Genomic DNA, 14,566 nt, shown 5'->3' with positions numbered 1-14,566 from the left:
TAATCACATACATTTAAATTCAGTTTAAATATAAAATAATGTATTCATAGAGCTGAGACATGAATAAAAGGGGATAGATGGATAAAATTTACCAGATAATTTTATTTTCTGACTTTTATTTTCATGTAAGCCTAATTCATAACGTGTATATACTGTTTGATAAGTTAAAAAAAAATAGATACAATACATTTTCCTCAAGGTTGATTTCTCTATAGGTTGATTTTTCAAAGTAAAATGTCTCTAAACATTGTTTTCTGAGTGTCCAGCTGCCAAAATCCAGATGAGAGAAGATCTGAGCTGATAAAAAAAAATGTAGATACACTCATCTTAATGGCCTCCAGTTATTACCATGCAATCACACCAATGAGCTTAATCAGCATGTGGTTGTCTGTTGCTATTTAAGACCTGGAGGAAACACCAGTCACCACTCAGGGCTGAGAAAACACTGAGTACTTCATTTTTCTGCTGAAGACGAAACCATAAAGGACAGAGATCTCTGTAGGAAACATGCAAATACAACATTATTTCTCATAAACTACTGTGTATCTATAAAAGAAACTAAAAGGACTTTAAGCAGGGTTAGTGTATTTACATACCATTTATTTTTTTGTTATACTGCCATTGTGGAAATAACAGTAACACCATAACACCAATTATATATACACTATCTGTTAATTGAAATTTAAGCTTTAATTTTGAAATTTAACTTAAATGGTACAAAGGTAAGGGTTAAACTGCCAGAGAAAAGAAAAGTTTATGTCATCAAAAACTGAAAAGTTCTTTGTAAATTAGTTTTTTTAAACCGGTCTGGACCTCACTGCGGTGATGTTTAACTAACTGAAGACGAATAACTGAGGCAATGGAGGAGGGTCTGTTTTCTTCACCATGCTTATTGTTATTGCAGGGTAAAAGTATTTTTAATAAAGTGATGAAATGAACAAATAGAAGTTGTTTATTATAACTTGTGTGTGACTCACAGTTAAAGAGCTAAAATATACAGACCACAGGTGCGTCCCTGTCACTTCCTCTGTTTTCAGACAGGTTGACTGTGGCAGCAGGTGACAACAGCTGACACTCCATCCTCCATCCTACGATCTGCAGAGCTGCAGCAATCCGGCTGTTGTTTTCCTCCTCCCCTCCCTGCTCCTCTTCTTCCTCCCCCGCCTCTTCCTCCTCCTCCGTCGTTCTGTTCTTCCTGCTGTCTGACAGGAGAGAGACTGACTCACATTTCTGTCACTCTGTCTTCCCCCATCGGTCCGTCACTCTTCTTTTCAGAGACGGTGACACAGAATCCAGCTCTGAGTCAGTCAGGAATCATACAAACATACACTGTACACACATACAGTGATGCAGCAAGAGGTCGACATCGTTAGAGAGAAGTCACAGACGGGAATCAACAGTAAGAATGATGAGTCCAGGTTTTTGGGTCAGGTAGGAGCAGAGAATTTACTCCGGACAAAGAAACAGAATCTACAGGATCATTTTTTTATTTTAAATCATCCATCCTGCACCTTTAGCTAAAAATGTTTTTATATTGTCGCATTCAAGCTCTGCAAAAGTCCACCTTTTTTCTGGATCAACTATTTATTTTAACACAGTGGCAGAATACATGACTGTCTTGGTCATTGGTTTCAAACACTTTCGGTAATAAAACATCTAAAATCTTAAATCTCAGATGGTGATCTGCGGTCTAGTTAGTGTCAGTTCAGGGTTCTTGATGTGAAGCAGTTTGACCCTGAAGTCAAAAGGGTTCATCACCTGAGGAGCGTGAATGAGCTCAGTAGGTTTCAAAACAATCTGCTCCGTTCATTTTAATGTTTTTTGTGCAAAAGATGGAATTTTGTCCTGATTATGTCACGAGAGAGATGAGAGATTCATCCTCCAAGGACCGTTAATCTTAGTTTTATGTCTTATGTCCATCTGGCCAGTAAATATCAGGATAATTCACTCTGGATTAAAATGTTGTAAAGGCAGATTTATCGACACCAGCTGCAGCTAAAGGAGCTTTTTAAAATCTTTGGTTTGTGTGTGTGTGTGACTGATCTGATCTGGAGTTCGCTCTGTGCTTTTCTTCTCCGAGGACCTCGAGTCAGCTTCAGGTTTTCAGACCTTCAAACCTCTGGACGTTAAGCAGCCGATTAATCAGCGCAGAGACTGAACTGAACTCTGTTAAAATACACAGTCACAAGTGAGTAAACACACTCAGGATTGCCAGATTAAACACACACACACACACACACACACACACACACACACACACACAGATTCACCACTCATTTCTCACTGAGCCGGTCCAACACAGCAAACAGAGACTCTGACAGTCGTCCTCGCACCGCCGCTGTCTGTCGCTGGCAGTAGTAAAGCCTGTGTTTTCCTCGGATACGATAATTGTCTGACGGATCCGTCAGATGAGCCAGAACTCTCCCCAGCCGAGCGTCAGCAGGAGCCCAGCAGGTACTAATCATTTCTGACAAAAAAGCGAAGAGAACTAACAGGAGCGTGGACGGACGAGCCCGTGGGGAGAGGCTGAAGAGGGTTTTATCAGTATTTGTTCACAGAAACAGAAAAAAACGTCACGCTGACGATCTGCATTCAGAGAAGAGAAGAATAGGTGACGTGTTTGTCACTGCAAAATAATAATAAAACACTATAGAGCTGCAACGATTGGTCGATACACATAATACACAAGTGTTTTGATAATGGATTAATCGTTGTATATAGGGCTTTCAGCCTTTTGCTGTTCTATATCTTTGTGTTTTAAACTGTTGGTAGGACAAAAAAAGTGTGAAGACGTTTCCTTGGACACTAAATAATTCATCATTTTACTAGTTGAAGCACTAAAACACAATTTATGTGCTTGGTGATTTTGACAGATTATAAAATCAGGATTTGACCACAGGCATGTACTAGGTTTTGACCTGGTCTTATTAGCCTGTGAGTTCATGAAATGATCCATTAAGTTTTAAAATCCTTTCATCAACTCTGAAGATCAGCAGTTTCCTCAAAGCTTCGCTTCAGCTCAGTGTTTGAAAACCACCAGCTGGAATAAAAACAAGATGAAAATCACCACCAAGTGATTTGTGAGGTTCTTCGGTCGACCGCAGCATCACTGACCCTCAGCTCTCTCTCCCACTCATCACTTACTGAACAATTACACAGCTGCTCCGACTCCACGCGTCCTTGTGTTTGTATCTGAGCAGCAGGCTTTAATCTCACTCCACTGTGGCCTGACTTCAGAGTGGGCTGAGTGAGATCACATCAGCTCACATCAGACCGTCAGCGCCGCAGAAGCTGCTACTGAAGATCAACGGGGCAGAAAACTGCACATCTGACAAATCACAACATCAAAACACAGTAATGGGACTGTTGTCAGCAGCACCGGGGGAGTCCAGGTGATTAACGCCCTGTTGAACAGCAGGACTGTTTGCTACACATGATAATGTGTTAGTAGTCGATAAAATACACCATAAATGACTCCTGAAATAAGAAATTAGAAATGCAACGTCACTAAATCAACCAGGATTTGACTTTGCGCAGAGCATTTCACCTTTAGATACAAAACAGGGCTGATTTGATCTGTTTTAATTTAAGAGTTTGTACAAATTTCCATATTATATCGACATTATTGTAGATTTTTACATTTAAAAAGCTGAAATTCTTCATAGAGCAGTGAATAAAGACGTCCGAGTGATTATAGTCCTCCTTGTTTAGAGCTGTTGCCATGGTTAGAACAGAAAGCATTTCTTAAATCAATTAGACAAAGTGCTTTGATATTTGAGTCTTTTTCAGAGATGTTTTCGGGTGTTTTCAGTGCGTACCTCCGTGTTGAAGCGACGTCAGGTAAGAGATCATGAACTGGGGCAGATTCACTGCAGACAGTTCAAGACAGGAACCAGCTGAAGAGACAGAGAGAGAAGATAAAGCAGAGGAGGTTTTTCCTGTCTGTAACGTCCCTGTTTTGGCCTGTGATCCGGAACGATTGTAGGTTTTTAACAAGCGTTCTGCAGCAGCGAGGAGTCGACGTCAGTCCTGGTGCTTCCCACAGACCCATCTGAGCTGAGCCTGGTCCCTGAGGTCCGTCGGCTCCGAGGAGGAGAACCAGCTGCACTGGCAGCCGTACGCCCGGAAACCTCTCCTCTTCTTCAGCCTGGCTCTGAGCTTCTGACGGTCCGGCATGTTGTTCCTGCGCAGACGGAGAAACACAAGCACATTATATATTTTGGGTGTTTGTTATTCTGAAAAGCTTGCAGGCAATATGATCTTAACACATGGCTTTATCTGCCTTATATCAAGTGTTGGGTTGCTACAGGCTGTATACTGTATATGTGAGTCATTAGAGAGAAGAACTGGACTGTGCCAGCAAACACACATCTCTCCTGTCATCTATCTGCTCTTATAAACCTGCTTCACCTTTCTGCAGCTGGCTGGTCAAAGCTCCGCCGCTGGAGGACTGAAGCTTTTCAGACGCTAACACTGATGTGAAGACACAAAGGCCAAACTCATCAAACTGAGTGTTCCTGAGTGTTTCTGAGTGCTCTGAAGTCCACAACGTCTGGCCGAAAGAACATTGCTCACTTTGGGAAAAAGTACAGAGTAATGCTGAAATTTCATTGAAGTGAGGCGTAACCATAAAGGCTCGACCATAAACCTGTGATATTAAGTCATAGCACAGCTGCATATGTATGTTTATATATCGACAGGCACACGTACCTGTATATGACTTTTCTGGGGCAACATTTCATTTTTAGAGATGCATTACAACTTTATTTTTAAAGTGATTTCCTCCCCTGGATCGTGGAGCTTCTATTTATTTTGCAGACTGTTCATGCTTCTCATATTGAACCAGCTCGTTTAGACGCGTTCACTGCTGACGCTTCGCAGCCGTGCTTTAAGAAGACAAACTTCTGTCTTCAATCGTTTTTAAAAAGGAAGAGGAGGAGCATTTCCAATGTCCTGAGGACAGTTTGAAAAGTAAAAAAGATCTGCACCCCCGCCCTCATCTCTGCTGCAGGCTGCAAGATGCATTAGCTGCTACTAGTATAAGAACACCCACTCAACTGAGAGCGGATGAGTTGCATTTTGGGTAAGGTAGGAACAAGGAATAAGGATATATGGAATAAAAAAGACAATATCTCCAGTTCCATCTCCACCCTCGGCTTGCAACTGTCTCATGGTGTATTATCAGCAGACGTGTTGACAAGCAGGAAGTGAGCGATTAATAAAATACACCCACGCTCACCTCCGCCTCCATCACCCCAGTTTTTCTCTGTGTTTCCCCCTGTGGCCTCTCCGTCACTGTTACCGTAACAAACGACACTGTGTCACCAAAGTCAAAATGGATAAAAACAAGGTAGAAAAACTCAGTGTTTTATCTTGGCAGCAGGATTAAGAGACAAATTAAATGAATCAATTATTTCTTTAACAGCTCACGGAAAGGTATCAAACAGGATTTCAGTGTCTTCATTTTCCATTGTGAATGAAGTGATTTCAAGTGACTGATACATTCAATTGATTCACTCCAACACAACAACGGCTGTTATCCACTTAATCTGTTCTCTAAAACTCTCTCAGCTCCTCTCGCTGCAACAGAAGAGCTTCATGCCTCCAGTTTGGAGCTAGAAGAGCGCAGACCTCCGCCAACGCCAAACAAACTTACACACGTCTGCCAGATCCGGATGATCATGTGGATCTGCACCAAATGGTACAAACTCACAGATCTCAACACCAGAACTTTGTCTGATTTATTACATGGAGATCAGAATATTATTTCCTGAGAAACTGCAATATCCAAATCGCAGGAGCTGCAAATTTTTTAAAAAGGTAAAATGTGTCACAACAGACCGAAAATGAAGCACTGTGGTGCTACAGAGACGCCCCGGCCAACTCATCATATTCTGTCAGTCACATTATGTTCAGTTTCATATTTTGAAATAAAAAGAAAATAAAAAGCAAAAATGACCACTCCAACTGAAATTGTGACTCGTATTACAATCGCAGTATCTGCCAAATTAACCGCAGTTTAACCACCAGCTGTGCAAACGACCTACAGAAACTCAAACCTGTGTGTGAGCGCTGTCAAGAGAAAAATCTATAGGAAGACGTCGCTGTCCTGCCCACACTGTTTGATTGACAGTTGCCGTGTTCATCACCTGATGTGTGACTGATAGGTGATGACTGCTGCTGAGCAACAAAGATGGGAGTACGTGTCTATATTTATTTTATACTGAATAGGAAACATGTTACTCACTGGGGAAAGTGAATCAGAGCGTCGTACCTGTTCTCTCTGCTTGTGTGTTTTAGCTGGGTTTACACAATGTCTCTGCTTGTTTGTATTCGAGTCAAGTTGATCTGCAGATGCTGAATTGTTCCCACTGGAGAAAACAAAGTAAAGTGGTTTTTCAGGAATGTGGGAGACAAAAATTACACACCTGAAAGTGAACAAAAGACTTTTGTTATTTGATTTGCGTGCGAGTTTGAAATGGTCTTGTGGGGTTTTATAACAAAGCTTAAACAAATTTGATTTTTTTAATCATGATTTTGTAGTTTTCTAAATGGCAGACTTTAAATATATGTTTCTACGCCTCAGCACTTATTTTAGATTCTGTGTTTCAGTGGATGTGAAGTGGAGAAACACAGTCCAGACTTTAAGTATAAGACAGTTACATATTTACATTTTCTGTTCTCCTGGCTCTGAGCTGCAGCACATTCAGTTTGAAATAAAAATAATGGATACTACATATGAGCGACAAAACACTAACAGAGACACTAAATGTCTCCTGGGCGGCTGTGTGTCTTTTCAATGTGAGTTCACACATGGTTCAGAGCTTTTCATTTATATTGAGGTGGAGTTGTCTGTCAATATGAGGAGTAAAGATGGGGCCGTGCAAGTACAGAAGATAATAAAGAAGCTCAAAATTCTATCAGAGGGATGTGAAAGGTCGCTGGTTTGTCAAAATCAACAGTTGGGGACTTTCACAGGAGAACAAGGCAAACGACCAGCTAGAGCAGGGAGCACACGTCTCCTCGATGAGCGGAAACATCATTTGCACAGTGAAGAAAAAAATCCCCTTTATGATTGTACAGCAGTCATAAAAACTGTAGGCGGAGGTGTTTCCTCATGTTTATGCGATCAAATAAAGACTTCAGAAGCAGAACCTCAGAACCTCAGATTCACCACCAGATGAAAACCCCCTGGTTAACCTCAAAAACAGGCAGAAACCAGGTTACAAAAACACACAAAAAGAAACCAGCAGAGCTCTCAAACAAAGGTCTGTGGACTGATGCAACAGAAATCAGCCTCTGTCAAAAGGATGGAGATTGTGGAGATGAACGCAGCTGTGTAGAGAAGCCAAATTCATCAAAACTCAGAGGACGACATTTCATCATTGAGCAACGATCCTACAGAAATCAAAGAGCTTTTCAGGTTAAAGGGGTGGACTATCCTCAACTGGCCGAGTCAATCACCTGATCTCAGTCTGACTGAGTTGAAAATCCAGACTAAAGACAGAGAGACTCCAAACAAGCAAGAGCTGAAGGAGGCTGCAGCGAAGCCCTGAGAGAGCGTCGCCAGGGAAGATACAGACAGTCTGCTGATGTGTCTGTGTGTTGAAGCCTTCAGGCCGTGATTGACTGTGAAGGATTTTCCCAAAAATATAAAAATATGATGATTTTGTTTGACTTCATCTGTCCAGTTACTTTCAGCCTGGGCCGCTGTAACAGTGTGAAGAAACTTCACACCTCAATACTGCCACCCTCTAACCAAACTGAACACAACATCCAAAAACAACCATTTCAGAAAAATGTCTCTCATATACAGATTTCACTGATTTCTTCTAACTCACAACCCAAACTACCTACCTACCTACCTACCTACCTACCTACCTACCTACCTACCTACCTACCTACCTACCTACCTATCTATCTATCTATCTATCTATCTATCTATCTATCTAATTTAAAGCACGAATGAGACAATGAAATATGATTCAGGAAATTCCTGATCAGACACTGGAACTCTGCGCAGATTTATGACACTATAAAACAGTATTTTACAACTCTGGAAAGTTATTACTTTGTCAGTTTGTTTATGTTTTTGATTTGACAAATGTGAGGCAAACAGTAACAAGTACAGAGTTCACGTCAGGAAGTTCTCCAGCAGGAGTGAATGCTTGCACGCATTTGACTGACCTGCATTACCTACCAACCACCCAGCAGAGTGGAGTCTCTTCGTCTCGACATGTCTTGTATTTTTTGTCTGCATGTGTTCTGATGTGAGAATAACACTGCAGCAAGCCTGCAGACTCACCTGAGGAACAGGTAATCACAGGACGGGTCCCACTCACAGTCATCAAACATCAGCACCCTGAAGTCACAGGATATACACCTCAGCTGGTCACATGACCTGTTGGTAAACAGCGCTGGTTATTGTTTGCAGAACTCTTCTTTAATAGTATGCTGAACTTCTGGGATCACTTATATGACTGAAAAACAATCTATACCAGCTTCCTGTATCATTATTAACAGGCAGGACAGGACAGACGCTTCGCAGCATGACATTATTTTTCTCGCACCTCTTGGATGTGGCTGTTCCAACACCATTTGCAACAGAGCTGCCGCCAACGAACACAGGACAGCACCTGGAAGCAGAACAAACAGTGCAGAACATGTCCAGACACACACGGACACAGCATCCAAATTTAAGAGAATCAAAAGAATCAAAAGAAAAAAAAGAAACTGTCCTTTTTCATTGCAGAAACTGGGAAATATTACACATTTAAGACATTGCTCCTATTATCACATGTACATATTGAACAGATGTGCCTCTTTTATTTGCTGGTCTAGATTCTACAGTGTGAGCATGAAACTTTTATTTTTTCCCTGAACACAAAGTACTTTAAAAATACCATTTATTTGGCTGAGCATCAAACAATATTGCAACTGGCTTGATTTCTTCACAAAACTACAACGACGCTTTCAAAATGACTGAGTGCATTTCTCCCTCTGCTTATACCCTGTAATTTTTCTTCACACCTGCATCTTTTTTCAATTCAGAATCAACTACTTGACCTACTTCCTGCCTCCAGACTGAGATGATGGCTTCTTCTCCACTTGTGGTCCTTTAGGAAACTGATCACTCTGAAATAAAAGGTAAAGGAGCAGATTACAGTCTCCAAGTTTGAAAAGCACATTCTTACATTATATTTTAATTAATTTATACCTGATGTTACCACATCTTTGTCACCACGCCTCTTACGTCTACATCCTAATACAACATTCAGATGGATTTAGGAACTTTTACAAGCCCAGGTGTCGTCTATGGTTCTAATTTGTTTTTAATAACACAGGTACAGACGTGGAGGAGCGGCAGCTGCATGATAATAATGTTTGGCAGAAGAGGAATAGGTGAAAAGTAAATAGGTTCATTTTCTCATGTGATCTGCAAAAGTACAACATTGTCTTCTATGTTTTCACCAGTGTTTGTTTGTTTGCCAGCAGGATTACGCAAAAAGTAGTGAACCGATTTTCACCCAATTTGGTGGAGGGGTGGGGCATGGGCCAGGGAGGAACCCACTAAATTTTGGGACAGATCAGATTAAAGGGAGGATTTTTTTTTTTTTTTATCACTTCCCTTAACATTTTTCAACATTTTCATCAATAAGTCATCAAATAGTGTTTGGATCTTGATCTGAAAAATTAGACACAATTATGGTGGTGAGATATATGATTTTGTACAATCTGGTGCAGATCAAGATAATAATCCAGATCTGGTGGAAAATAATGATGAATCCAAAGCATGTTATCATACTTCTTTTTTCCTTTTCCTTTTCTATTATAACAGCTAGACGTGTAGGATTGCTTGGTCTTGGCGGAGGTATGCGCTCTATTGAATGGCCAGTTATCGCTTGAAAAAAAGATTTTATTCTCAATCATATTTTTAATACCTAAAGGAAAAGAAGAAATATAAAATTTGTTGCTGGAGGCAGAAAAGGAAACAATATATTTTGAAGTAATTATATCAAGTACAACATTAAAATATGTATAAACATCCAGGTAGGGCATTGATAACTATTGTTAGGCCATGTTTTACCAGATGAGTACTTTCATACTAATAATTCTTCAAATTATGTCCTTGTACCTTGTCACAGGTACATGTTTACCTTTGATTGAGGGGAATCTATGTTGTCTTCCTCCAGCAGTTCCTCCAGAAGGGCGTCAATATCCTCAGTGATGCTGCTTATCGGTTCTCTAGGTTTTGTGGCACTAAATCAAAGGCAACAAAAACATGATTAACTGTTTTTTCATTGTTAACAAATATCAGTAAATATCAATAAATACTTCTGACAGTAAACCTCTATGTTTATGAGTCATCAATGGTTTGGGCAAACAGTATATTTTCTTGTCTTCCATATGCTGTATATTGTATAGGATTATCATAAACTTGAAATGTAGATTACTTTTAGTTAAAAATATGAATAAAGGATTCTGGATTTTTCCATGGGTTTCTAAATAACTAGCTGTCTTCTGCTATAGCTACTGATATTTTCCCATAAGATACTGGGTGCACTGAGAAGCGACTACATTGTGACAGATAGGCATTTAGAAAAACGCTAAAATCACTACAAACTCTTATAGCTACAAATTTCTATATATCGAAAAAAATAAATCTAGCCACCCCTTAATATTCATCTGACACTATATTTTCAAGCAGCTGCTGAGCCATTTAAGGCCTAGAACAAATGGCTCATTAGATATTATCAACACAGGGACAGTCAGACGCGTACAGCTTCATTGCACCGCTGAACTGTTAGCTTGTAGCTAGCCAAACTAGCTTTGTTTACTTGTGTTTTTTCTGTCCATCGGTCTCTTTCCCGCATTTTCCTGCCTCGCGTGGCTCCCCGCGAGCTGTGGACGCAACAGAAACGTTGCGACAAAACTTTTTTTCAACTTCGTCCAATAGTTCATCCAGATCATCATCATCATGCATGTCTGTGTTTTCTTTCTGTCCTGCTAGCTCTGGGGGCTAACCTCTCTAGCCCTGCTAGCACACAGGCTAGCCGCCAGGAAGCTCAGAGCGTTCGTCGTTGCTAAGTGACAAGAACATAGAGGAAATGGACCTAACCTGCCTTCAAAATAAATGTCGCTGCCATTTACATTTTTAAAGCCTGATGATTATCGCCCTCTTCTGGAACTGTGTTACACGGACTAAGCATACATTTAATCTGAAAGAATATCTAATATGTCTTTTTGGCTTTAAGATAAGATTTTATAAGCGAGCCTATAATGTAAATGAAAAATTATGCTGGTTTCCCCTGCTGTTTATTTTCTACATCTATAAAATATGACGCAGTAGCAGGATATTGATTAAACTACCAATCCTAATACATTTTAGCTCATTTCTGTCTCCAATCATTCTGGTTGTGCCACTTAAACTTTAAATTTGAATATTTCTTTCATCTCTGCCTTTTATCTATTTATTTTGAAAATAAGACAGGAAGTACTGTTATCTGTTAATTCCATCGCACCTCACTCTAGCGCAGTAGGTAGTTAACCGAAAAGCAAAACAACATCACTATCATACAAGCTTTGGTCAAAATAAACGTATACCATATGTAGTTTTAAACATTAGAGTAGAAAACAACCAAAAAAGGACCGTTGTCGGCAGGATTCGAACCTGCGCGGGGAGACCCCAATGGATTTCTAGTCCATCGCCTTAACCACTCGGCCACGACAACCGGATGATGCATTGGTCGTCACCGGAACGGTTTTTAAAAGTAAGATACACGGATTGAAGTGTACGATTTGATATGAAGATATGAAATGATTTACCAAAGGTATTAAACAAACCTCTGGGCCCTGTACAGATGCAGCCTAAGCGGGAGGAAACAGAGAGGCCTGTCATGTGAGGGAGATCTTCTCCACCTATTTCAACTCCCCACAAGGCAGTGTGTCCTGGCAGGACAGGATGGTTTAAAAGCTTTTTTAAAAGGCGTGAAAAATGTATATATTTGTAAATTTGATCTTTTGTCTTCTGTTTTTGTTTAGCTCATGTATGTTGTCTGCTTATGACAGGGGTGGAACCTAGTAGAAGTCCGTCTAGGACTTCGTTATCTCCTTGCGCAGCATTATACGCTTTTTTTCCTGCTAAATAAATGAACCTGAACTGAACCTGAACCTGAAATAGATGTCAGATCTTGTTTTTTTTTTTTATCATTTTCATTGCATATTTATTGTTCTATTATTCTAAAGGTGGCATTATTCATTGTAAATAAAACATTTAAAAATTAGCCTGCTGCCTCACAAAATGTAGTGTGAACTGCCGCCTTTAATAACACTGCTGTGTGAAATCTCTTCTGTGTATTTCCTCTTTCCAGAAAGTTTAAAATAAAAACAAATGGTTACAAGTACAAAAGCTTAAAAGTTATACAGTCAAGTACTTCTAAAGAAAACGAATATTTTATAAAGTCATTAAAAATGTTCAGTGACTTTGCACTGATCAGGACAGTCTAAGAAATAGGTAATGTGCTATATTAATAAATAATTAAACAGTTTACAGATACTCAACAGTAGTTTCTGTTAACGTCAAGTTTTTAGAATCACATTTGTAGCATCTTGCCAATAGTTTAACTACTTTATACTCACCATCCGCGCGGAAAGTTCATGACGTAATGTTGATGTGAAGTTATTTTGAAAGGGGGCGGAAGTGTTTTACTTTGATACTGTGTCTGACTTCCTGTCTGGTGCGATCTGCTCTGTTGACTTGACGCGATTTAGCAACGGGAGCGTCAAAAATAGAACTGCTACGGATTGATAGCGCTGCGGCGCGGTGAGCCGCTGCTGAGACGCGTCGCGGCGCTTCCGGTTGAAATATTAATATTGATTACAGTGGCAGCGATTGGCTGCGGCGACCGCGGCGCTGACGTTCCGCGGCGCTGACGTTACCGGTGGAAATCACGAGTGGGCCCCTTCCCCTTTACAGTCATTGTCATTGTCCTACTGGTGCTTAAATGTAGGACCACTGGAAGAAAATAACAAGGGACAATTGGACATTTGAGAGGAGAGAACAAATTGAGAACAAAAGTACTAAGAAACAAAACTTTAATTTGTAAAAACAAATATATATATATATATATGAAAATAATATGATATATGATTTAGCTATAGGTAAGCTATAAGGTAAAGGAAAGCCATCTATCACATAATTACACGATTAAATGAAAAGATATATACCTAGTATATCTATATATTTCCACTTCTCTCTTTTACAGGAAGTGTTATTTTGAAAAAGCCCCACTGCAATTGTATACTATTCTTAAGTAGTTTATAGGAAATGAAACTTAACTAAGCTCTTTCTCCTTTTGAAGAGGATGTAAATTTACCAAAAATACCAGACCAACACTAACAACAACACTGTGTGTGGTTCAATCGCATTTCCAAAATAGAGTTTGACAGCATTGGTGTCATAACCTCATGGTTTAATATTTAATGAATGAATCATCCCCACTGGTTTTCATTTGTAGGTTTCACATTTTACAAGTAAACAGGTATGAAATTCCCTTCTTTGTGATATTTTCATATCACATAGAAGACGTGAAGACTTGGTGAAAGTGACATAAACCCTGGCCACAACTTTATGAAATTAAACCTTTAATTGCCAGAATACCACTTTAAAACCTGCAGGTATTTTACATCAGGACAAATGTATCTCACCAAACTTCAGAGATCATAAATGCCATGAACCAGGTTTGAGAGGATAAGACAGGACACAAATCTCAAATCACAACCAGTTTTTATTTGGTACATGGTGTATAACAGACAGGGAGTGTCTAAAGTGCTACAAGAGAGTACAAGAGAAACAAACACAGTTATAATCCTAAAGATTTACTATTTATGGTCAACACTTTATAGTATTCTGGGATTCTAGATAGTGTTTTCTACTATTATTATATCATTTTACTACTGTATATAATCAGTTTAACAAACGTCAACTTTTTAATCAACACATTGCTGTCATAAAATCTTAATTGACACAACACACAGTGAGTAAATACATTTTAAGGGACAATTCATCACAGTTCTAGAAGAAAAACCGCCGATTTCTGTTAAAATTACAGTTTACGTTTTTACTGTCGAAGTATTTTCTGCACAAACTGTTGGGAAGACGTCCTGTTTTTGCTGAGCGGAAACTAAAACGAGACTTTAGATGGAGTTCAGGTTTCAAGCATCATTTTTTATCTGTAATTTTATAAATTAGACATGAGCAGAATAACTAAACTATTATTGTTGGCTGATCAGACAGATTGTTAGTTTAGTCTCAAGTCAAGGCAAAGTGTTTATAGTCATATGGACAGTTTCCCTGTATAATGAAGTTCTTTGTTCCTTTGTGAAGGATAAAGAAAATAAATGAATAAAATATAAGGAGAGATAAGAGGAAATCCCCAAAGCAACATGACAGTTTAAGAGAGGTGCTTGTGGCTTAATACCACAACCTGCACTTTGTGCGGAGGATTTCAGGGGAACTCTGAAGCAGTCATGTGATTAAAATAGGTGTGTGTATGTATGTAGGTCA

At 39.5% G+C, this 14,566-nt stretch overlaps 1 protein-coding gene and 1 non-coding gene across 3 annotated transcripts; both read right to left on the bottom strand.

Annotated features, from left to right (window-relative positions):
* Window positions 1–3,566: 3,566 nt before the first annotated feature.
* cfap418 (cilia and flagella associated protein 418) lies at window positions 3,567–11,067 on the bottom strand. Of its 2 annotated transcripts, XM_056379755.1 has the most exons (7): window positions 10,839–11,067; window positions 10,158–10,260; window positions 9,071–9,135; window positions 8,571–8,636; window positions 8,306–8,401; window positions 6,275–6,371; window positions 3,567–4,183 (listed from the first exon to the last, which is right to left on the bottom strand). In XM_056379755.1, the coding sequence occupies exons 1-7, from the start codon at window positions 10,982–10,984 to the stop codon at window positions 3,881–3,883; spliced, it is 876 nt and encodes a 291-aa protein (XP_056235730.1). In that variant the 5' UTR covers window positions 10,985–11,067; the 3' UTR covers window positions 3,567–3,880. The 2 variants fall into 2 exon arrangements, with proteins under 2 accessions (XP_056235730.1, XP_056235731.1); XM_056379756.1 differs by lacking the exon at window positions 6,275–6,371 and having other exon boundaries at window positions 3,885–4,183; window positions 10,839–11,066.
* Window positions 11,068–11,650: 583 nt separating this feature from the next.
* On the bottom strand, window positions 11,651–11,732 carry trnas-aga (transfer RNA serine (anticodon AGA)). Its single transcript has one exon. It is a non-coding gene; the product is annotated as a tRNA-Ser (tRNA).
* Window positions 11,733–14,566: the final 2,834 nt, after the last annotated feature.

The sequence above is a fragment of the Seriola aureovittata genome, chromosome 7 (assembly GCF_021018895.1).
Source record: "Seriola aureovittata isolate HTS-2021-v1 ecotype China chromosome 7, ASM2101889v1, whole genome shotgun sequence".
In the NCBI taxonomy this organism is placed as follows: Eukaryota; Metazoa; Chordata; class Actinopteri; order Carangiformes; family Carangidae; genus Seriola; species Seriola aureovittata.
The sequence above is the reverse complement of the archived record's forward strand: the minus strand, read 5'-3'. Positions and strand labels throughout refer to the sequence as shown.